Source organism: Otolemur garnettii, unplaced genomic scaffold, assembly GCF_000181295.1.
Source record: "Otolemur garnettii isolate 467f Iridium unplaced genomic scaffold, OtoGar3 scaffold00019, whole genome shotgun sequence".
Lineage (NCBI taxonomy): Eukaryota > Metazoa > Chordata > Mammalia > Primates > Galagidae > Otolemur > Otolemur garnettii.
This window is the reverse complement of record NW_003852414.1, coordinates 15,354,639-15,380,158: the sequence shown is the minus strand read 5'-3', so window position 1 is coordinate 15,380,158 and position 25,520 is coordinate 15,354,639. Positions and strand designations below refer to the sequence as shown.

At 38.4% G+C, this 25,520-nt stretch overlaps 1 protein-coding gene across 6 annotated transcripts in view; it reads left to right on the top strand.

The window, feature by feature from the left end:
- The window catches only part of SLC39A12 (solute carrier family 39 member 12), a 60,839-nt gene that overhangs the window by 12,182 nt on the left and 23,137 nt on the right, over nucleotides 1-25,520 (top strand). For 4 of the 6 annotated variants that reach the window (XM_023511424.1, XM_023511423.1, XM_023511425.1 and 1 more), the window contains 7 exons: nucleotides 2,613-2,820; nucleotides 4,463-4,635; nucleotides 8,198-8,372; nucleotides 13,156-13,328; nucleotides 16,611-16,763; nucleotides 19,155-19,265; nucleotides 21,618-21,684. In XM_023511424.1, coding sequence (XP_023367192.1) covers nucleotides 2,613-2,820; nucleotides 4,463-4,635; nucleotides 8,198-8,372; nucleotides 13,156-13,328; nucleotides 16,611-16,763; nucleotides 19,155-19,265; nucleotides 21,618-21,684 — 1,060 coding nt within the window. The remainder of the gene's footprint in view (nucleotides 1-2,612; nucleotides 2,821-4,462; nucleotides 4,636-8,197; nucleotides 8,373-13,155; nucleotides 13,329-16,610; nucleotides 16,764-19,154; nucleotides 19,266-21,617; nucleotides 21,685-25,520) is intronic. The other 2 variants (XM_023511426.1, XM_023511427.1) reach the window with 2 other exon arrangements.

The following is a 25,520-nucleotide window of genomic DNA, read 5'->3' as shown; positions in this document are numbered from 1 at the left end:
TTGATCCAACAGGAGGCAGAGCTCAGGAGGTGAGAAGAGTGTCGAGGAGCGGCTGTAAATACAGACAATGCTCCCTGCTATTTACCTTCTGCTGTGCGGCACCCTTCCTGATAGGCCATAGACTGGAACCAGTTCATGGCTCAGGGATTGGGGACCACAGTCCCATGCAACATCACTGCCTCTCACTCCTGGGAAGGGCCTGGGATTCCACTCACCTGGCCAGGGTTCTGTAGGATGTTAGTCAGTCCAGACTTTTCAGGAGGCTTTCCGCAGCCCACTATGGGTAGTTGCTTTTCCTGACTAGTTGGAGTGAGGCCACGGGAGGTGCTCACTAGATGAGTGCTCACTCGGCCCATCATTCCTGCATTTTCTGGTTTCATTCTATGTGGGACTCATCTTCCATAGGTCAAACCACTAACAGCCACTCCAGATCAGCCTCAAGTAGCTCCCCAAGAGAAATAATGTCACATCGTAGTATCCTAATCCAGCCAACCGCCCTACCAGTATTAAAGGTAGCACCCCTCTGTTCCTTCATTCCCTTTTTTTGAAACCCTTCTGTGTTTTCTCTTCTTAACTCAGTCTCTTAATGTTGCCACCTCTTCAGTTCTCTCTACTGTTCACCATTTCCATGTCATGGTGCTTTGCAGCTCTGCCTCTTATGTGCAGGATGAGCCTTCCTGATTCACACCCAAATGACTTCAGGGGTAGAAACAGAGGTGGAAATATTCCTTTACCCTCAATGGAACTTTGAGACTGTTACTCTTTCACAACCTCCATGGGAAACTCCATGCTACAAGGTTCACACTCTCTGTTCCTCCAAGGTGTTGTTTTCGCCTTTGGAACTTCTGACTTCTTCCCCAAATTTATCAAAATTCTGGTAACCGGCTCTCAGCCTTCTACTCTACTTCACACCACAGTTGTAAATGTGATCCTGCCAAGCTAAGCTCTCCAGTTACAGGTTAAAAAGAAAATCCAATGGGTCGTTTTTACCCTTCTTGACATCTGTCATTTTTTTTTTTTAAGCAGCCCAGGCCAGGTTCAAACCTAACACCTCTAGTGCATGGGGCCAGTGCTTTAACCACTGAGATATAGGCTATAAGCCTATATCTATGATTAAAGTCCTATGTTCTCTGGGAGTTCAAAGAACATAGGCACTGTACTAGTTTTTATTTATTTTATTTTTTTCAGATTAATATGAGAGCACAAACAATGAGGTTACAGTAAAGTCCTTGTTGTGGTTGTGTCCTACATGAAGGAGTTGTGCCATGTACCCTTACATTGTGCCCATTAGGTGTGAGCACACCAACCCTCCACTCTCCTCCCTCTTCTCCCAGCTTGAATTGAATTGAGTTTTTCTCTTGTGTGGGGATATATTAGATCATCTACTGGCTTCATATTATTATTGTATATATTAGATGTTTGCTTTTCCATTTTTTTTGATACTTTACTAAGAAGAGTATGTTCCAACTCCATCTAGATTAATACAGAAGATGTAAAGTCTCCATCTTTTTTTATGGCTGAATAGTAATACTACATTTTTGTTAATCTGTTCCGGGGTTCGTGGGCATTTGAACATGTTTCCACATCTTGGCAATTGTAAATTGAGCTGCTATAAATAATCCAGTACAAATATCCTTATGATAAAATGCCCCCCTCCCCATAGATGCCTAGTAATGGGATTGTGGGATCAAATGGGAGGTCTATTTTGAGTTCTATATTTCTTTCCAAAAAAACTATATTAGTTTGAGTCCCATCCATGCCATCATCTGTAGCTCTGGGACTTTGTGATGTGGGCTATCCCCACTGGGGTTACATGGTATCTCAGGGTGATTTTGATTTGCATTTCTCTGATTAGGGACAATTTTTTTCATGTTTGTTAGCCATTTTTCTGTCTTCAAAGAAGGTTCTGTTCATGTCTCTTGCCCAATGATAGATGGGTTTTTTTCTCTTTTTTCATCAATTAATTTGAGTTTCCTATAGATTCTAGTTATCAATCCTTTGTCAGATTCCTAACACGCAAATATCTTTTCCCATTCTAAAGGTTGTCTGTTTGTTTTAATTTTGTATCCTTAGTTATGCAGAAGATTTTCAGCTTATTTAAGTGCCATTTGTTTGCTGCGTTAGCTTTGATATGCAGTGAGCACACACACACACACACACACACACACACACACGCACGGAGCTTGAGACTGAAGGCAGATGTGAAGTGGGGGTGCCCCGTACTGAGCCTGTGTGGAGTGAAGATAGAGAATATAGATTTGACTTGAAGTTGGGAGAAACCACTTTATCAGTTGAAAGGATGTTAAGCAAAAAGAACAGGAGATCCTCTTGGAGAAAATACATCTGTAAGAGTGGAATGAGAAAAGTTGGGTTAATGAGGACTAATGAGGTGGAAGTAAGAAAATTCAGCATCACAGCAGATAAAAAAGACAACTATATTCCAAAGAGTGTTGTGTCTGAGAAGGGAAAATGATAATCATGTTCCCATGAACAATTTCACTTTCTTTTAGATGAACTATTCCTTATTTTGGGGAGTTGGAAATCCAAGACATGCTTTAATCAAAAGAAATTCAGAAGTTAAAATTTTCTCCATACTTTGTATCTGATTTCAGTGTATGGAAACCAAAACACTACAGAAAAAATCAGGAATCCTAAGCAAACATGGTGCTGATGAAAATACACTTCCTCAACTGGCAGCGATGATCATCGCTTTGTCCCTCCAAGGTGTTTGTCTGGGACAAAGAAACTTGCCTTCACCAGACTATTTCACAGAGTATATTTTCACTTTTTTGAATAGTACAAATACCCTCCACCTATCAGGTAAGGATGTTATTCATTACTTTAACTTTCAAGCCACATCTACTGAATAAACTATGCCAATTAAAACATGGTGACGTTTCGATGACTGAATTCATTCAGGTAGGTTTTAAACACTGTTTTAGTTTTTGTCATCATTGTTTGTTTTTTCTTAGCATATAGTCAGAGAGTTCAGGGGACCTTTCAAGGTACGTATGCTATGATATCTACGTGATGATGAGGCAAGACTGTGAACTTGGTCAATTTCTGCAGTGATTGAAATTACTGATGCAGAGCCAGAGGGGAGATTTGATGATCTATCATGAGTACTAACAGAATACTTTCCTAGTTGGGACATAATGCCGGGCCAGGTGTAATAAAGTGCTGTGAGAAAATGTTCAGATAATATTCTAAATGGTGCAAGATATTTGGTAGCAGTTTCCTTATAATCATAAAAGTTAGTCATGAGATTTTAGATAAAAGTAACATGAAATGTCCATTCCTGAGCACCAGCTTTTGGGGATCCAAGATAAAATGGAATGGATCATGAATGGAATCAGATGGGTTTTTTTACACACTTCTTTGTACTTGGCAAGGCATTAAAAGTGACATGACTAATTTTTAAAATCTGCATCAAAGTACCCTGAGATGAGATTTTTTTTTAAAAAAGCATCCCATTACTAATTATCACAACTAAAAAGTAATAAAGATTCCTTCATATCATAAAACTTTAGCCAATGTTCACATTTTCCTGATTTTTTAAAAAATGTTTTTAGATTTTATTGACTCAGGATCCCCATAAGATACATAAAATACAAACTGTTGGTGTGTCACCTAAATTTCTTTTATAGGTGTCATGATTCCTCCTCACCCTCTACTTTGTTATAAATTATTTTGTTGGTAAAAAAGAGGGCTGTTCACCATCTGCATTTTGCTCATTGTGTTCTTAGTCATTTAGCATGTATTTCAATGTATTATGTTTTAGGTGCATGTAGAAGATTGTTTAGTTTTAGATTATTTAACTGTTTTATAGTTAGTGCCAGCCATCTCTCTTTTTGAGAAGTATAAGGTATTGATGACCATTGCCTAGAGTGAATAATTATTTAGGGATCACCAAATGATTTTCTCATTCTCTCATTTCCTCTTTATTTATTACACAAGTCCATAGAAATTTAGTATTATATTTACTTCTTCTTTTCATCTATCCTTTTTAAAACTAGAGCTATATTGAGGAAAACTGAACTGTAATGCATGAACTGTTGGCCATGCCACAGTAGCATTAGAAAACAAGGTCTAGTTTGTTTCTTTAATCTCAGCTCACTTTCATTTTTTTCTTTTCTGTATGTGCTTAAGGAAACAATTTGATTGACTTAACTATATTAAAATAATATTTAATCTATCAAAGATGTGTAGTGCCTCAAGGGAATACATTTCCTGAGGATGAAGCCAGTTTAATCTCCAATTTACATTTTGATAGAAAAAAATACATGGCTCAACGGAAGCCATTCCCATTGGTGGAATTGCCCATTTCATCATCTCAAGGTTATGAGTATGGTGGAACTATCTTTGTGAGGGAATATCTGTGCTGCAGCCTTGTGAAATTGTGATTATTCTGAAGTTGACCTGTCTATTCTGTGTGACACTAGATTTTATATGAAATTTCTAGAACTAGACCAGCTCCTCAGCACTCTCTGGACCAGAAGTATCTGTATTAAAAAGGATAAAATCCATCAATTTCAAAGGAAACAAAACAACACAACTATCCATGATTGGGACTACCCTAATCTATCTGTCTCCATGGACAAGGAGTTGGATGGTGGTCCAATTTCTTGGGATCAGGTATTAACACTATTCCTCTTATATATCCTTACTTCTTGTTACCAAAGGAATCCCAGCTGTGAAAGATATATTAGAGTTGTAGAAAATTTAAAAGGTAATGTGTACTTTCTTCAAAGTAAAAAATATTCTATTTCCATAGTGTGGTCATGATTTTCTTTATCTACAAGTCTATCTCTGTCAACATAAAAACAAGACATACACATTGCTTTGTCTTCCCTTGGGTCCATATTGAATGTGTGCATAATTAATTCAGAAAACGTATGTCGAGCATTTGCTATTTGCTAGTCACCATCCTGGGCATGACAGATACAGAGTTGAACAAAATTAGGCACAGCTCCTATGGAACTTACAAAGTGTAGAGGAGGACCAATTTTACATAAGTGATTACTATGATGAACAAATGAACACTTTAAAGGTTAGAGTAAGAAGAGATTACTTTGGACACTGAACAACAGAAAAATATCTGTATTGTGGGTGGCGCTAAGAAGGTTTTTGAGAGACGATGTGTTTATCTTCTCCCAGATCTGTGAGGTTGTGTTGTAAGAGTCATTCTTCACTGTTGTGTCTTGATGAACTGTGGTCAAATCAGGTGGACAAATACTGGAAATGCACGTTTCACTCTAATGTCTAGAGAGGTCTATTACTAAACAGATGTTTCTTTAGTCTTATCAAACTAGCATTCCTCAAACTTTGATCATAGAATTTTTCTCTGGTCTAATCCTTTAAAATCCTGAGACATTGATATCCTATGACCATGATTTAGTTATTGAATACTTATTGTGGGTCAAACCCTGTTCTATTTAACTTGCATTACCTCATTTAGCTACTGTAACAGCCATACGATGGTTTATATCAGTCCATCCTACAGATGAGTAAATTGAGACACGGAGCCAATAAGTCATTGATAAGTCATTAGCTAAGTTCATTGATACTGATACATACATAGGTTGTTGGCTAGCATATTCTGTGTTCTTAACAACCATGTTATGGTTTGGGAAATGTTGATTTAAATAAGTTAAAATATTTTCGTCATTTGTATTTTAATTTGTATTCTACTGAACACAATCTGTATCTTATATTTTTTATGTTTCTTTTTATTTTTTTAAGACAGACTCATTCTGTTGCCCAGGCTAGAGTATCCTGGTGTCAGCCCCACTCACAGCAACCTCACAGCAGGCTCACTTGATTCTCCTGCTTTAGCCTCCCCGGTTGCTGAAACAATAGGCACTGGCTACCATGCCCCTCTAATTTTTCTAATTTTAGTAGAGACAGGGTTTTCACTTTTGCTCAGGTTGGTTTCAAACTCCTAAGCTCAAGGGATCCTCCTGCCTCAGCCTCCCAGGGTGCTGGGATTACAGGCGTGAGCCACTGTGCCTACCCTTTACTTATTCTTAATAATACTGAATGTTCTTGACAATAAACCAGGGAAGGATGCCCGGCATTCTGTTCTTGTTTCTCTCTCCATTCCTTTACTTCCTAGTCCAGCATTTTCCAATAGGGACATTCATGATGAAGGTTTCCTCATCAAAAGTTTGTGCTAGTTTCCTTTTAAGTATTTATTTTTTTTTTGATATTTTTAATGATGAAAAAATGACATTCTATCAGTAACAAATGGTGACAGTAACAAATGTGTCTTTGGCACACATTATTTTGACAAAGGGGGTAGTTTAGTTTTCTGTTGGTGCTTTTTGTAGGAGAGAACTTTCTGAAATGCCCCTAGAGATGAGGCAGTGTTGGAACAGCATTATTGCACATTCCTACCACATGGGCAGAATTGATGGCACCGGATGGATGGACGCCTGACCCAAGGGAGCCCATGTGTGGCTTGGCTGAACAAATCAGATTTCTCTCCAGACTTGCAGACTCAACCCACTCTTGGATTCTTTGACTGCAAGTTGACTTCAGAGTAGAAGTCTCCATGGCCTTGTGTTTACTAAATGAGAGAGGACCAGTTGTGAAAGGAAATAGATATGGGTAGAGGGGAAGGAGATAAATGTGTGGCAAGAGACAGGGGAGAGAGTGAGAGCAGACCCGCTACCTGCACACCTTGGGCTCTCATTTCCAGCTTCCGGTTACAGTTCCTTACGGGGTACAGGCATCCTTTCAATGCCTGGATCCTCTGCCATTCTCTATGACTTCCTAATGCAGTTTCCTCTTGCTTCTTGGTTTCAGTTGGTTCTGTTGCATGTGACCAAATATTTCCTGATCAAGACAAAGCTTTTTGTCCGAGGCATCAACCCCAAAGATTTGTATATGAGGGGGAGGAAAAACAGCAAAATGTCATTATTTTCTGGGGTTTCTGTCATTATTTTCTGATTAGCAATGCGTTTTTAAAACAACTGTTTGAGAGCATGGAAAATCAGACCAGCTTTGTAAATCACTAGTTTTTACTGATTGCAACTACAGTTCACAAAGACATTGCTTAGGTGTCTTATTTGAGTAGAAGACATCCATTTATGCTGGCAAAACTACAGACCACTCTCATTCACCTAGAAAAACGTTTTGTAATTTTTGACGCTCAAAACATCAGCCCTTACTTCTGAGATGGACAATTAAATGCCTTGTGGCCATTTGGAGAGACCTGTGGTACTTGTTGACTTATGTTTCTCTTATGAATATGTCCAAATAATAAGAAAAACTATAAATATTTAGATAAAAATCAAGAAAGTCATAGGAAGTAATATTTATACCTGTTTTTCCAGGGAAAGGCTCTCCATTGAGAAGTGTCCATATCATTTAGTGTTTATACATCAGCCACTTGGCACAGCATTCACTTTTTAAAATTTTAACTTATGGCTTGGCGCCTATGGCTCAACCAGCTAAGGCGCCAGCCACATACACCTGAGCTGGCGGGTTCGAATCCAGCCCGGACCCGCCAAACAACAATGATGGCTGCAACCAAAAAAAAAAGATAGCCCAGCGTTGTGGCGGGCGCCTGTAGTCCCAGCTACTTGGGAGGTGGAGGCAGGAGAATCGCTTGAGCCCAGGAGTTGGAGGTTGCTGTGAGCTGTGATGCCACAGTTCTCTACCCAAGGCGATAGCTTGAGGCTCTGTCTCAAAAAAAAAAAAATTTTTTTTTTAACTTACTGCCTTGGAAAATACACATTGCCTACACAGGATTATTAAATTAGGGGGTATTACAGACAGTGACCTCATTACCCCAGAGCTCTTGCTAATCATGTGAAGTCTGAGTTCTGTTGATGCAAAACTATTCCCGCTGAAAAACAACAAAACATCCAGGCTTTCTGAGGCTGCAGGTTAGAACACCCTTCAACACCTTGTAAAACATAACAGATCTTTTTTAAGAAAGAAGAAAGTGTCTAAAATTTGCACTAAACAATAGTCCAAATGGAGGCGAGGTACCGAGGAGTTGGATCAGAGATTTAAAAGAATCCTTAGACATTATTTAGGGAGGAAAGGTGGTAGGTGAGCACATGCCCACATGGCTTCAGGTGTTCATCCCGGCTGTTCTGTCTAGTTCTGACTCCTCCAGAATGCCCAACTGGGAGTGAATATGGCTGAGCGCTGAAGTTAGTAATGATGAATGTTTTTCGCCTCACAGACCTGCTTCTCTGCTAGACAGCTGGTGGAGATATTTCTACAGAACAGCCATCCTTGGTCCATCTCTAAGGAGGACTTTAAGCAAATGAGTCCTGGCATCATCCAGCAACTGCTCAGCTGCTCTTGCCAGCTGCCCCAGAACCAGCAAGCAAAGCTGCCCCCCAGCACTCTGGAAAGTAAGTTCTGGTTCTTCCTTCGGGAAGCGGATGTGGATGGTAGTAACAATGAAGGTGGGATACTTACTACATACGAGGTGCTGTGATAGCTAGCGTTTTACATTCACCAACCCATGCGATCCTTCCGATGACACTACCTGCTAGATGTTTTTATCACCCACGTTATATAGTCGAAAAAACGAAGGCACAGAGAGGTCACATAACTTTCCAAAGACACACAGCTGGTAAGAAAAGGAGTTGGGATCCAAACCCAGGCAAGCTGGTCCCAGAGTCTTTGTTTCTAATCACTATGGGATACTTCTTTTCAAGGAATGTATTACATTTTTTCTATAATTTATACAAATTGATTTTTGTCTCCTGAACTGGACTTAATCAAGGGCCAACTTAAAAGTCCATAGCTGAGAAGGGGAATGATATAAAAGTACATAAACCCTGGAGTCTGAAACACAGCCCTGAGTCACACCTTCTTTTCCCAGATACTCTGCGATCTTAGCCAATCTCTCTGCTTCCCAGATCCTATTTCTTTTTCTGCATGCTGGAAAGCAGGGAGCTCCTATAGGCTTTTTTCCCCTCACATGATGGCCTGTATTAAAAAGAAAGGCACACTGGGGTAAATCAAAGAGCATCTGCTCTGGGAAGGAGGTACCAGCCTTCCAGATGTGATTGGCAGCCCCAGGATGTGAAGGCATCACGGGTTCCCTGTAAGGTTCAAATTAAATAATGGGTACAAAAATGTGTTCAGTAAATTTGAAGCACTGTATATTTAAAAGTCCAAAATTAATGTTATTGGCCTACAGACATCCGTGATACCTAGTAAAAATGTGACAGTGAGTGCATGGAACTGTAAAGTGTTACTATTGATCTGAGGGTCTTATATGAACATTTTTAGATCTCTCTCTCTCTCTCTCCTGCTGGGAGGATGGTGAAAAGTCTCATGTAGGAGTCAATGTGCCCCACAAAGAAAGCATAAAGATGGTTGGGTAATAGTTTAGAGAAATTACTAGAGAGCTTGGAAATCATGAAAAGTGTAAGGATGGGGAACTCGGGTAAGGAAAGAATTTTTGGGTAAAGATTAGTATAGAAAGAAGAGTTTATTTACAAGAGACAGGGGAGAGAGAGGAGAGAAAAGGAAGAGGAGAAGGGAGATGGCAGGGTACTGAGATGAAGTGGGGAGAGGTGTTGGGACATTTCTTTCTCTCTGAAATAGCCTGAAATGCCCATCACACCTAAATCATTCAGCTCCTCACTGTGAATTCTGCATTTGAAGATTTTATGTGAACAAAACCACGCTGGGGCCTACATATCGAAGACTCCACATTCACTCAGAGGAAAAAAAAAAAAAACATTAATAGTGAGCAGCTAAGTAATTCAGCACTTGGTAGTCAGCCAGGTTTCTACTTCAGTGCCATGGGGTCCATTATGACTGGAGTCCATCGGTGATGCTGATAGAATGGATGAGAACAGAAATGTGGCACCAGGGAACTTCCTGGGGTGTATTTATATTCCCACCACCTGACATGGTGCCTGATACATACAGGCCTCTCTGAAAAGGGTTTGGAACTTAAGATTATGAAAAAGTCATATCCCCTTTTTAATGAACTTCTAGATCTTTCTAGGGCAGTGATTTTTTTTCCCTTTTAATTTTTTTTTTATTGAATGGTAACTATGTACATTAATGCACTTCTGGGGTATAGTGTGGGTTTTCACATGCAATCCGAAATACTTCCATCAGACTGGTCGGCAGTGATTTTTTAACTGGTATGCCAAGGCACATTGGTGTGCCGTGAGAGAGTCTTAGGTATGCTGCCAAAATTTGTAACAATCTTAAATTATTTTTGAAAGATGTTCAAAGCAAAATAAGTGTATTCTTTTTTGTAACTCTTTTTTTTTGATCAACATAATTTCAGTGTGCCATGGAAATTTAACTATAGGTTCAAATATGCCGTGAGATAAAAAAGGCTGAAAATCACTGTTCTAAGGAGTAGTCTTGCTATGAAAAATATCAAGTTACACTCACTAAAGAATCTAGAAAAATATTACTTAACTCCATTGAAAATGTTGCGTTATATAATTAGCAGAAAAGGTTTGTATTGACCTTTTGGACTTACAGAAATGTGTAATGTTACATTGAAGATGGGAAGACGGAGACATTATTAAGAAAATATTGTTTGGCTCGGTGCCCATAGCACAGTGGTTATGGCGCCAACCACATACACCAAGGGTGGCGGGTTCAAACCCAGCCTGGGCCAACTAAACAACTGCAACAAGAAAAGTAGCTGGGGTGTTGTGGTGAGTGCCTGTAGTATCAGCTACTTGGAAGGCTGAGGCAAGAGAATCACTTAAGCCCAAGAGTTGGAGGTTGCTATGAGCTGCAATGCCATAGCACTCTACTGAGGGCGACATAGTGAGACTTTGTCTCAAAAAGAAAAAAAAAAAAGAAAAGAAAAGAAAATATTGTTCAATGTGTAGAAACTCACTGCCTAAGTACCACCTTCAGTTGAATTTCTAGGAAAGACTATTATGGCCCAAACTTCAGACCTATCGAAGACAGCTTCTCAGAAGTAACTGATAATTTAGTGGCTAGGTCAAGTCCTCTTATAGTAATGCCAAACATTAAGATAGAACCTGGTTACAAGTTCCTGACTCTTCTTCTCAAAATACCACTAAAGGTATTTCAATATTAGACCTCTGTAAAATTTACAACTTATTGTTCAAAAAAGGTCTTTGTAGAATCCCAAGCCTATTGCCATGTTACCAGTTGTATTATTATGATTTAAGGTGAAGGGTAAACTTTCTAGAAAAATACAAGGATGGTGAGAATGGGACACTTCCTATCATAACAGCCTTTAAGAGGATAGTTTCCTTAAAAACTGCATGGATGGCCAGAGTGAGTGCTGCATGAATCCTAGCAGTCTGGTAGGCCAAGGCAGGTGGATTGCTTGAGCTCAGGAGTTCGAGACTAGCCTGAGCAAGAGTGAGACCCCTGCCTCTACTAAAATAGAAAAACTATCCGGATATTTTGGTGGTAGTGGGTGCCTATAGTCCCAGCTACTTGGGAGGATGAGGCAGGAGGATTGTTCAAGCCTAGAAGTGTGAGGTTGCTGTGAGCTATGACATCATGGCACTCTACCAGGGCAACAAGAGGAAGATGGTCTCAAAAAAACCCCCAAACAACAAAAAACAAAAAAACAAAAAAACAAAACAACACAACCCTGCAGTGAGCTTTAAGTATTATAATAATGAAATGGTTTGATTTAAATTATATAATATCCATAATCACTAAAGAAAATGATAATTGCACACTTACTTTTCCTCACTGTTTACAAAAGTTTGCCATGACTTGTCAGTAATTTCTAAATAAGTGTGGGGGAAGGAATCGTTTGTTTGGAATATCTGCAATTAAATGAAAATGATGGTGTGAGTGACTTTTTAACCCCATATCATTTATACTTGATGCTGAAAGTCATTTTTCTTTCTTCTTTCTTTTCCTTCTCCTTTATTTCTGTAACCAAATGTATTTGGTTTTCCTTGAATAATCTTAAAAATTGTACTTTCTGAATGTTAAAAAATCCTGGAAGCCTAGAAACACAAAATAAGTTTTAAGGATTATAAAAATTATTGCAAACATCTAAAATGCAGACTGTTTATACTATTAGCTGCTACATGTCCATGGATCAGTTTTCATCAATAAAATCGCTCACTTTAGTCATTGAGGATAATAACCCCTTGGATAGTCCAAATAACTTTAGGAACGCACGGAAGAAAGTTCTTCCAAAGTGTGTTCTCATTCTGTACACAAACATAGGTCTGTGATGGTGTCACATATTGTTCTTCCCCTGTAACACTGTTTCTTGGCTTTGAGAGGTTTTCAGTGTGATTAGATGGAAATAGTTACTAGTGACTGTCCGTGGATGTTGGAGTTTCAAGTGAGAGAATGTACAATAGAACCTCCATAGTTGGCCACCTCCCTACACTGACCACGTCCTTACATGCACCTGATTTCATAGACTAGACAGGCACCACACATGCCTGTCAGTACAGGAGGCCTAGTTCCTTATGTCGACCCCCTGTGTATGTTGGCCAGGTTGTTATAGTCCCTTGGGTGGTCAACTTACAGAGGTTCTACTCTAGTGTCTTCGGGGATGGGAGGGGAGCTTAGTTCTTACTTGCCACAGTGATTTTTAGTAAGGGGTCATCAGAGTACTTCAAAGCAATAGGGTTATTTGGTGAGTGCCTTGTCCTAATCTTTACTACAACCCAATACAATAAACTGGCAGCTTATAAGCGACAGACATTTATTTCTCATAGTTCTAGAGGCTGGGAAGTCTGAGAACAAGGCACTGGCAGATTCAGCATTGGTGAGGGTCCGCCTCCTGGCTCCTGGGCTAGTACCTTCTGGCTGTGTCCTCTCCTGGTAGAAGGGAGTAACTCTGGTCTTTTCAGGCCTGTTAGAAGGACACTAATCCCATTCAAGGTGGAGGGGGGACTCTTATGACCCAATCACTTTGCAAATGCCCCACCTCCTAATCCCATCACCTCGGTGCTTAGATTTCAACGTATGAATTTTGGGGAGACATAGACATTCGGACCATAGTGAGTCCATTAATACTTCCTATTAAAAATTGAAACCTTTTTATGCCATATATATAACACCTGTTTAAAACTTCCATATCCCTGTTAGCAGTTACCAGGAGAAAGATTCTTCTGGCATTTTCTGTAGCTGAAGTCTGAACAGAGGGCATCCATGAATTGCTGACCATATTTGTGATCTCCTTTGGCTTAGAATATGGCTACAGCACGGTGGCTGTGACTGTGCTCACACTGGGCTCCATGCTGGGGACAGCACTGGTCCTTTTCCACAGCTGTGAGGAGAACTACAAGCTCATCTTGCAGCTGTTTGTGGGCTTGGCTGTGGGAACACTCTCTGGAGATGCTCTGCTTCACCTTATCCCACAGGTAATCAGCTCTTTAACACTTCAGGTGGACTGTGTCTAATTTCTCTCTACATTTAACCCCTGGGGGTACTTACGTGAAATTTTACAGTGACTTTAATGAGTGCACACAGTGGTCAGCATTTTCCATGGAAAGAAATCTTATTTCCCCGGAGCCTCTCTGTACCTGTTCTTTTTTTTTTTGCAGTTTTTGGCCAGGCCCGGGTTTGAACCTACCACCTCCAGTATATGGGGCCAGCGCCCTACTCCTGGAGCCACAGGTGCTGCCCTGGCATTCTTATTTTTGAAATACAGAAAAAGTGATCAGATCTAGATTTCTAACACACCTACAGTGCATCTTATAAGGGTACATGTACTAAATGTGGAATATAAATGTCTTAAAACAATAACTAAGAAAATGCCATGAAGGCTATGTTAACCAGTTTGATGAAAATATTCCAAATTCTATATAAACCCAGCACATTGTACCCCATGACTGCATTAATGTACACAGCTATGATTTAATGGAAAAAAAAAGAAAGATAGATAGATTCAGGAAGCATATGCTAATTATCTATAAATAAAAAAGTAAACAGGCTGTGAGGCATTGTGCTGGTTTTTCTCTGATCACCTCCCCACCACCCCACATCAGCTTCATGCCCACTCTCCTCTGCTGTCTGTCCTTCTCCAGGAGCTTGTATCTCCTCACCTCCCTTGCACGGAGGATTTCTGGTTGGGTCCAGCTGATAGGAGGCACAACCAAAACCCAGGGTAGGAGGAGACAGAGGCAGTGACATTTCTTCCTGCTTCTTCCTACCTCTTGTGTCTGCTCTAGAAATTGCTGAGGTTTGGCAACATTATTTCTTTTCTCTCCGCTTTCATCCCTCAGGGTGGCCATAGTTTCCTGGGGTTGCTAGTCTCTGCCTGCCTCATTATACTTCCTACCCTTGACTCTGCCCTCCTCTGTAGTAGCACCACCTTAATGGCCCTTCAAAGTCTCAGCCATCCAAATGGAATATTTTTTCTAGGCTGATTAATGTAGATTTTTCTTAAGAAACATGAAAGCTTCAGGATGCTCTGTTGAAGTCCTCTGAGGCTCTTTATTTGTCAGAAATGAAAAAACTAAGACCTGAATTGCAAAGGGTCTCTTCAGCTGTCCTGCTGAACCTTATCGGTTCTACAGGCCAGGTTACCAATTCCCTCTGAAATCTCTCACGAGGGATAATAACCGTGGACCCCAGTGATCACCGTGCCCCCCGCCCAAAGCCTGCGATGTTAAAATTTTCCACAAGCCTCTGGCGGTTTCCTACAGGGTCACTCTGGTTGATTAGAGCCTTGGTAATTATTCCATGATCTGAAAAATCGCAAAGTGAGCACTGGAGAAATGAAACAAACCACTATTAGTCTTAATTTCCCTGGTAATCTAATTTTCTGGAAATACTTCAGGGCTTATTATTGGCTTGAGGCGGTGGCCCAGGCCTTTTTTCTAGGTCACGGCAGGGCTGCAGAATTGTTTACTGCCCAGGATCCTGGGAAACAGCAAAGGCTCCCAAGGATGCCTGCGTCTCCCTAGATGGAGGACCACACCCCAAGGGCCGGAGGGTGGACTGGGACGTGGGCAGAGCGTGTTACAGAGGAAGACTTAAAAGACCGGCTCAGTTTTGTGAAATTTAGAAGGCAGGGGCTTTTGTTTTGTTTACTTGAGAAAAGAGATAAAGGCAAAAGAAGAAAGATGTAGGAGACGTGTAGGAGCAAGCTGGAAAAATCAGTGAGCCATAGTAGGTTTTCAAAGGTCTGCACAAAAATAAGAACGACACTATTTTCTTGATTTCCTTTTGCAGTTAGCTAAATTAATTCAACTTAAAGATTTAGAGTTTACTCTGAGGCTGTAGGTTTTTCTTATCTTTTGTGATATTACAATGCTGTCTATTTTGTGAATGGACGGTAATTACAAGTTTTGGGTCGCATCCTTGAATGTCCTTACTGAAAGAAAAAGCTAACTAACTTGTCATTTTTAGTGACACCAATGTACTCAGTTTATGTGTGTGGATATCTATGGACTCACACATATGTTCGTTCACATACATGCACAAACATAGATAGGAGGTAAGACAATTAAGTTTGCAAACTCACCCTGGAAAAAGTACCACATACCTCATTGCTGAAGATATCGCTATGGTCCCCTTCAAGGTACTCCCCTTGGCCATCTGGTGACTGTAGTGCTATTCAGCAATGCGGGATGTAGCCCTTTTTCTAGGATGAGTTAGTGAACTTGTAAGACCTTGTATGTTTGCTCTCATGGCCATTCTAGAAAAAAGTTCCAAAATTGTTTTGAAAGGTAGACTAGGCACTGGCATCAGTGCATAGCCTCCCAACGGGGGTGCCTCAAAGGTGACCATAGTGATATTCAGCAGTGAGGCATGTGGCATGTTTTCTAGGATAAGTTTGTAAACTTCAGTGGTAGCCCCCCCGTAAATATATGCACACACAAATGCCTACTGTATATGAACATAGGTGCATGCAATCCATACACATGCAATTTCTTCCTTGTTTTTTTTTTTTAATTTGATAGCCACATCCTAAATCCAGACACCACTGAGCCATTTCACAAATTGTCTTCTCTTTGAGAGGAAATATGAGCAGTGATTTCCTAGCTCACAAGAAATCATGAGGTCAACCAACTGGATGAACTTGCAGTGAGATGAGCCAACTATAGAAACATTTCTAGTGTATTTCTTGTGTCCTTTTGTGTCTCAGAGAGCTGAAAATATTGCTAGTTATATATCCAAGTCTGCACTCAAGGGAGCAAGTCTTCCAGATGGATTTCTTATTTATCTAAATATTTATTATAATTTAATTTAATTGCAATGAGGCTTGGGGAAAATAAACCCCGTATGAAATATATCTTTATAGGTATTCTGGATTCAAAATACATTAATATCTTATGAAACTTTGCTGTGCAAACAGATGTACATTGAACTCCTGGTAAGCAAATTTGTCCAAAGGACTGAGAAGGGATAAAAATCTAGGCCACTTGTTGAAGTAAAGCTTAGACTTCGCTGTATTCATTAGCATAAGCTATTCAAAGCTCTTTTTTTGTTTTCTATTGTTGATACTTTATTTGATCCTGATTTAACCTTAGAGTAGAAGCAGCCACATACCCCAAACAAACTTGGCTTTGAGTGATTCAATTACCTTGGGATTCCCCAGAATGAAAGTTAAATATATGCAATGCTATGCCTCTTCTTTGACATTTAAGTCATCAAAAGTTATTCCTTCTTTTTTTTCTTTCATTTTTTTTTAAAAGATTCTTGGTTTACATAAGCAGGAAGCCCCAGAATTTGAACATTTCCATGAAAGCCAAGGTCATATCTGGAAACTGTTGGGATTAATTGGAGGCATCCATGGATTTTTCCTGTTAGAAAAGTGTTTTGTTCTTCTCGTCTCACCAAATGACAAGGTATATTTTCAGTTTTATTTTGCTTAAGGATTTTGTAATATTCACTTTTTATTTCACAATGTCTTCACGAAGTTGTTTATGTAAGGGACGGAGCTCTGATTTCAAGAGTGCACAGACCACTCCAACTGGCAGGTTCATCGTAAGTGTAGTCGTTCATTTCTTTAAACATCTGTTGCTGGGCAGTTAATGCACTTGTTACAACCTTCTAATTAACCTTCATAGTTGGTTTAGAAACAGGAGACTATTTCATGTCTGAGGAATGAAGGGACCCAGTGTCCTAGCTATTAATCAGTCTTTTGGATGTTTGCTAACCAAAAACAAATAGACAAGCAGACAAAAGCTTGGAACATCACAGACTCACCTGTCTTTTTTTATCTCAAGGAAATTTATAATGACAAAAACAAGAAGTTCAGGAATGGGATTTGTGTCAAACATGTTTTTTTCAGCTCTAATAATTTATTTCACTGTGATTGTGATAAATGTCTGCGTATATGATAAAATGTAAAAAGCAACGTGGTTCATTTGTGGACTTTTAGGAGGGTTAGAAAGGTAAATGCTGACAAAGAACTCCAGGAGATTAAAATCAAGCCGTTTTGCTTTACAAAGTTGTGGGGCTCAGCAGTTCTCTGGTTTTCTATGTATGCCTGGCTCTTTAGCTGTTCATATAACAACTGGCAAGGTAGATTTGTCTGTGCCAAAACAAACCGTGGTAGTCCTTTTAAAATATCAGCTCTGAGGCCAGGCACGGTGGCTCATGCCTGTAATCTGGGAGGCCGAGGCAGGTGGATGGCTTGAGCTCAGGAGTTCAAGACCAGCCTGAGCAAGAATGAGACTCCCAGTCTCTACTAAAAAATTAAAAAACTAGCCAGGTGTTGTGGTGGGTACCTATAGTCTCAGCTACCTGGGAGGCTGAGGTTGTTGTGAGCTATGATGCCATATCACTCTACCTATGGCAACAGAGTCAAACTCTGTTTCAGTAAATAAGTAAATAACAGCTCTATTTATCATCCCTAAATTTGTTCAGAATTTTGTTTTATTCATCAAAAAATAAGATGGCTTCATGGATAGATAGAGGGATTCTTTCAGCTTTTCTGGGTTTGAAACTTTTGATAATAAATACATTTCAAGATTTTAAATATACTGCAGATCAACTTGTATAAAAATTTTCCTGTTTTAATAAAGTAGGGTTTTTCTTTGGTCTAGGGTTCAGTGTGGGGTGCTATTGTAAATCAGGAATGCCAGCTTCCCTCATGGCATCTATCCTAAAAGTTTAGGAAATTAACTCCCACAGAAGGAATTCTAACCTCAAGAAGCGTAAAAGAACAATAAAAGATTGCCATTTATACACAATGGATTGGTATTTCTGGACTGGGAAAACTAAATTACAAAGCCAACCTATTGATCTACACATACCATGGTAGTTAGAAATTTAAATGGGTGGAAATATGAGTAAATGAAATTCTGAACATCCAAAAAATGTAGAGTTTATTCAGATTCTCCATGGGCTTGTCAGGGAACTCAAAATGAGTTAAAGAATATAGTTTCAAGATGTGTGATATAGCATGAAATGAAAGGAATGCAAATGCTTTAAAATGGACAAGTGCTTTAACTGATGAATACATTTCTGGAGATATTTTAGTAGGCACAGGGTACAATGCAGTTTCGATTATCATTTTGGTATCTCCTTTGGAAAGAATTCAAAATTTAATTTTGTGTAAATATTTAAATTAAATTAAATTTTGTATACATATTTAGATTAAATTTAGTTTTGCATAAGTATTTAAATTTAATTGTATATTTAGATTAAATTTAATTTTGCATAAATATTTTGATTAATTTTAATTTTGTATAAATATTTAGATTTATTATATATTTAGATTAAATTTAATTTTGCATAAATATTTAGCTTAAATTTAATTTGGCATAATTTACATTTAATTGTATTTAGATTAAATTTAATTTTGCATAAATATTTAGATTAATTTTAATTTTTCATTAGTATTTATGTTAAATTTAATTTTCCATAAATATTTAGATTAATTTTAATTTGGCATAGATTAAAATTAATTTTGTATACATATTTAAATTAATTTTAAATTTTGTATAATTTTAGTAAATAAAAAAGACAATACAAAAGCTACCACCATTTAAGCCTCTTTTAATCATAACTGCAGATTTCTGAAGTGGCATTCTTCAAACGTTCTAAATACGCATGATGTTTGGGAGCAGGCCTAAACTTCTCTAAGATGAGGCATTTGAGCAAATATTTATCATGTTGACATTTTTCCAAGTTCTTTTGGTGCCACCCATCACTTTGGCCAATAAGGAACATGTTAGCTGGAACCGTGGGATTGGCAAAGGCTGCACTAATTTTAGACCATCCTCACCCAGCAGGGCCTGTCACTGGTTAATGGGCACATGGGGCATTCCCACCATCTCGAACTCAACTCTGAATTAAGTGACCAGGCAGACAGAGGCAAATCTTCTTCAACTATGCAGTTGGTAGGTGACCGGTCTGAAGCCTCTAATGATTTGATCCACCTTCTTTTCTTGATTCTTCAATGAACAGATCAAAATCAGTAGGATAAACAAATAGACTCCAAACTCCTGATTTTTCTATTCTTGACCATGATTGATACTGTTTGGGAATCCTTGTCAATTATCTGAAAGGTGTTGTTGTAACAAGCAGAAAGCCCTCTCTGTAGATTCAAATCATTACTGTCGGTACCACATTGATACACATATGGGATCAGATTGACACACAAATCCTCAATCATTTTGGTGATAAGCTTTTATAAACCAGTGGATCTTTAGATTTTCCCTTCTGAGTGATCCTTAGTCATGGCTTGGTGGATGTAAATAAATGCAGAGAATTGAGTTCATGCACTTAGAACCAGGACATTCATTTCATAGTGAGGGGGAGAACTGATTATCCCCAATAAGCTGTTTCCTAACGAGCATCTTCGAAACTTTCCACAACAAAATCTCTCATGTTAATTCTCAAAAACTTCTGATCAGGTTTAAAACAGTATTCCCATCCTAATTATTAAAATAGCAAGTATAGAGATAGGACAAACGTGTACGTAATATATGATTGTTAGAAAACTTGCCTCCCGTAACCATGGCCTTGGAGTAGGGGTTTTATAATTCAAAGGTAGATCTCTAACTCAATGGAAACATGATGACATGCTATCCCTGAGACATTAGGACAGCAAAATGTAACTTTGTACATCGAATGTTCACGGAGAGATGTGAACAAAAAAATTCCTTTAAAATATGATTTTAGGAAACTTACTGTATTTATTGCTTAGGTATTTTGAATGTGGTCTGAGAGAAGATAACTTCAGGCTGGGATTAGTTTTAAAATCATGTTAATCCTGACTTTATTCCTTCTGTTTGAATGAGGCATCCAGAACTCCAAGATACATATGAGCAAATCTCTGAAGCTAACCTAGTTTGAACGATTTGAACCCTCTAGCTCCCTAATGGTTTCACCCTTTCTTTTGGGAGTTAAGCTATAAGATCAACCTAAGGCAAAACAGAAATAATATGAACCTTTTCAATTGTTTGATGGATTTCACTTTATGTTTCTCAGAAAAGTGTAGAACTTCCAATCCCCTCCAATCAACCAGGGGTCTTGGATGTTTGGGTCTAAATTCTTTACACAGTGTGACAATATGTAACTTTTATGAAAAACAAAACCTTCCAGAACAAATATTAGAATTCTTATCTTTTCATAGGACTTTAGAGTATTTTGATTATAACTAGGCTTTTGATATAACATAAAGGGATGACATTGTTTTTTGTTTCTACATCTACCCAATTTCAGGGAAGAGAGCTGTGAACTTTCTCTTAGACCTGTATCCAGTGGTTCCTACCTTTTTGGCAGTTCTTCTCCAAAAACAACCTATTATTACATCTTCTGAATAATTGCCATTATTTTAATATGTGAACTTTACTAATATGTGCAGTTTAGTTTCTTTCCTTTACATGAAAAAAATGGTGCTCATGTCTCACATTAAATCTGTGTCCAAGTTTCCACAACTTTGGGTTGATAGAATTATATGACTATGCTTTTAAACGGACACATTTAAGAGGCAGATAAAAAAAGTATTTTTTCTTTTGAATAGAAGAATCAGAACCTCAGGCATAGAGGGGAAAAGGATCTTCCCAGAAATTGAACTGTGAGTCATTCTCTGACACAAAATCATATAATCTTAACTCATAATGTAATATAAAGCCAATTTTGAAACCTCACTTCTCTGTCATATGAAAGGATGACAGGAAAATTTTTAATTTATTATAGATGGATTTTGTTATTCTGTGAATCTATGTTTCTAATTGCCAAGATTCTCTGGCAAAGCAGTTAAAACAGAATATTAAGCTTCCATGGATGAAATGAGGTGTTGGGTTTGCAAGGGTTTCTTACCCAGCCAGAATATGCCATCTGCTTGCAGATTACATGACTCCTCGATCCACACCATAATACAGGAGAAGTGCCAAACGAGGTCAAGAATCATTTTTTGCTACAGCTTTTGAATTTCATAAAAGCTTACATAATTTAGTAGTCTGAATTACAGACGGTCTTGATAGCCTCCAGCTCTTCCTGGAAGATTCTGAGCTATCTAAGACTGCTATTTTCATCTAAATGTGGATCATACAAAAAGCATACCCTGTGCCCACAGACTTTCGGCTCTACAGAGTGTGTCGTCTCTGAAATTTAGAGGTTCTAATATATGTCTAACGTATTAAAATATCTTCTAAAAAATCAACACAACTCTTCAGATGTGTCATTTTTCAACAAAGTGATGACTGTTACTTACCTTCCATGCATTATTTTTTAATTTAAAATAGAAAGGCCCAGAAGATTCACAGACAGCTGAGATTCCCATAGGCAGCGTGACATCTTCCGGCAGCAAATGTGAGTACAAAGTTTTAAAAAGGTAAAGTTTACGTGTAGAGAGTGCCGTAGAAAAAGGAATGCATGTTTTAATATTAGTATGTCAAAACCACATCGATTTCATATTGGGTATCTTTTTCATTATTAAAAACTTTGCAGTAATATTTTTCATGAAGACCCATTTCTATCCATCTCTCACACCTACTACAAACACATTCATACCAACTTCATTCTTTAAGAATTATGTTTTCCCCATTGTTTAAAACTGAGCCCCTGAAAACTCCAATTAGTATGAATATATACACGTTTATCAGGGTTACTCTTTAATCACATGATGATTGAGACTTTTACTTCACTAGGAAATGTGGAGACATCATAGATTTTTTAACTTCAAATTCGTCACTGCAAATGTGTCCTTTATCATGTTGTCACCAAGACAGGGAAATTCAAATCAGTAATGTCTCATTTTTACCTCTTCAATAACTCACTTGTTTATATAATTTTTAATTACCAAAGGGTTTTTTCCCTATGATTTTTTTTCCTATTTCTGAATTTCATTTGCCAGTATTCGATAGGACTTTGTTCCCTCTGGCCTATGTTCTGAATAATTCTTTGACGTTTCTCATTTGGGGTTTCATGTCTGTTCTGGTCTTTATCAGTTGTTCCTAAATCTTTGCTCAACTTTTCTCATTTATACACAGTGGCCAGACAGTTCGTGTGCAATTGAAATATTTTTGCATATATAGTTACATTTTGTGCAATATAGTTGTTATTTAAATCACACACAAAATTCTCAAGATATTAGTGGTGTCCTGACTAGTTATTCCCATCTACCATCATAAGTTGATTACCCAGTAATAAAGATGGGTCTCATGTAGTGAACGCTTCCTCCATGCTAGGCATACCGCTAAACGTTGGACATGGATCATCTCCTTTAATCCTCCTACACAACTTCATGAAGCAAGGATAACTATTTTCTGAATTGTGCAAATCAAGAAACCAATAGTTAGCGGTACCCGTAGCATAGTGGGTAGGGCACCAGCCACATACACGGAGGGTGGCGGGTTCGAACCTGGTCCAGGTCAGCTAAACAACAATGATGACAACTGCAACCAAAAAAATAGCCAGGTGCCTGTAGTCCCAGCTACTTGGGAGGCTGAGGCAAGAGAATCGCTTAAGCCCAAGAGTTGGAGGTTTCTGTGAGCTGTGACACCACTGCACTCTACCCAGGGCAACAGCTTGAGACTCTGTCTCAAAAAAAAAAAAAAAAAAAGGAAAGAGAGAAAGAAAAGAAAAGGAAACCAATGGTTACAGGAGTTAAGTCATGCTCAGTGTTATATAGCTAGTAATGTTTGGCACTGGGGGACTCAAGAGATGCTAATGACCCAAAATGTCTTTGGGCTCCTTCATTCATTCATTCATTGATGGGTCAATCGTGATTCATTCATTCATGCATTGATGAATCATTCATTCATACATCCTCATTCCCTCCAAGAAATGCTTGAAGATGTGCCATGTTTCAGGTACTATGTGTGCCCTGGAGAATAAAGTAGGCGTGGTCTTTATCCCTGGTTTGCAATGTCATCAGGGATAGAAATGCTATTGTTAATGACTGCTATTCTACGTGTTTTAGATACAATAAACTTAATTCGTTTGATTCAAAACATATAATTATGCATTTTGTCTATTTCTGCCCTCAGAATATTGTTAATAATATTTCTCCTTCTAAATGTTTAGTTCAAGAATAATTTCAGAATGTCTGCTACCTAGTAGGTCTGCGATAGAGTCCCTTCCTCCCACTTTGGCTTTGGAAAGAAGGAAAGGGGAGAGAAAGACAGAGCGAGTCGTATAAGGGACAGAGCGAGTCGTATAAGGAGCAGAGAACCAGGGAGGGGACGCTGGGTCATAGACAATGATGGTCTTATTCAAACAGCCCTCATCTCTTCCTACTTCCTATCAAACTTGGCATACAGAACGAAGGGTGAACAAACCCAAATTAGATTACTGAGCTGCCCTTTTGCCAGGACCATATTGAATTAGCTTCAAATATTTGATTACTTGTTTCATGTTACCTCATGGGTGGAACTCAACTTCAAAAGACAGGATACAAAAATCCTATCCATGGTCTGATTTCAATAAACAAAAAGCAAAATGATACCACTTCCAGGCCGGGTTTCACTATGGAAAATCTCTGATAGTTCAGAAATGTGGAATTTAGTATGACCTCCAGGTATTTGAGTAAGGGTAAATTACTATAGATAATTCTGTAATGAGTACATTAAATTGCCAATGAATGCTTATCTATCTTTCAGTAAATAAGGTTTAAGTTATTTTAAAAAATAGGCACAATGTGCTTTTTGTGGCTTACATGCAAATGTGTATATTTGCCTTATGGCTTGTTACATATCCATGATCTGACATTTAGAAACCCACAGTCAGAGATAATAAAATAATGGACAGTAAAAATAGGTCACACTGCTTCCTAGCAGAATATATGTTGGCTAAAAATCTTCCTTTGAAATATATGCTATTAATATCAACATTCTATGTAGCCATGTGGAAATCATAATTTTATTTGCATGCTATAGTGTTGTCAAATGTATCACTTTAAATTTTTTAAAATTCTCACTTCACAAAGAAGGGCTTTATTTCCAAAAATTGGCAAGAATAGCTAATTGACTTGGTAGCATTACTGGACTCTGAGAGTTTCCAGGCAATGCCAATAAAAATTCCCTGAATTCAATAATTCTGCATTTATTGTGTTTTAATGACGGCTTCCTGAAATCTGCCAATTTTTAACAACAGATAAAATAAGTTAGCAAACCAGTCAGTCCTACAGTGATATTTCTAAATACCCATGACTTTTTTTTTTTTTTTTTTTTTAATACCCATGACTTTTAAAGGAAAACGCACAGGACACCTTTGTACCGCAGTCAAGATAGCTATCTCTGGGTGATAATTTGGGCTATAGCTGCTGTTTACTAAAGTTTCTTATTTTTACATTGTGGGGTATAAAACAAATCACAGCATATTCTCCAAATAAAATAAAAAACAATATTATGATACAATCCCCCTTGCATAGTTTTAGACTATGTAACAGAAGACAGGCGATAGCTTTTCTCTATTTTTATTGAGCACAATTATTAAAATGTATTCAGTTCTAATGTTAATAGCAGCTACGACGTACAGCTGTCACACAGTAGATAGTCAACTGAGTAATTAATGAAGTTTGAGACCATGGCAATTGATTAATGACTATCCTTATCAAAAGGCACACCTGGGCAGACTACTGTCAGAATAAATATTATCTGCAAAGTATTTTTTATGTTTATGAGCCATCCAACCCTATGTCTGGGTTATCCTATCCTATAATTTAGGTGTAGCAAAACAAAAATTTGTCTATTAAAAACCTGAACCCCATTACGATCCACATTATTTCATTACACTTCTGCACATTAACCCAGGGACAGTCTGACTCAGAGAAGCAGTTTTGGAAAATAGACTCTATTACCACAGGGAGGTCTGTCTGGGTCCATTCAAGTTGCTACAAGAAACCACCATTGACTAGATGGTTCTTTCTCATGGTTGTGAAGATCAAGATCAAGGTGCAAGGCACTGGGCCACTTTCTGGTTCATGGACAGCTCCTCCCTTCACATGGCTTTGAAGGAAAGGGAGCTCTCTGACATCTTTCTGAAGGCAGTAATCTCACTCCAAAGGCCCCACCTCCTTGAACCATCACAGTAGGGAAGTAAGTTTCAACACATAACTTTTGGAAGGACATCAACATTCAGTCTGTAGCAAGATTCTTAAATTATTTTAAAATAGGTAACAACAGATACGGGTGGAACAGTCATCA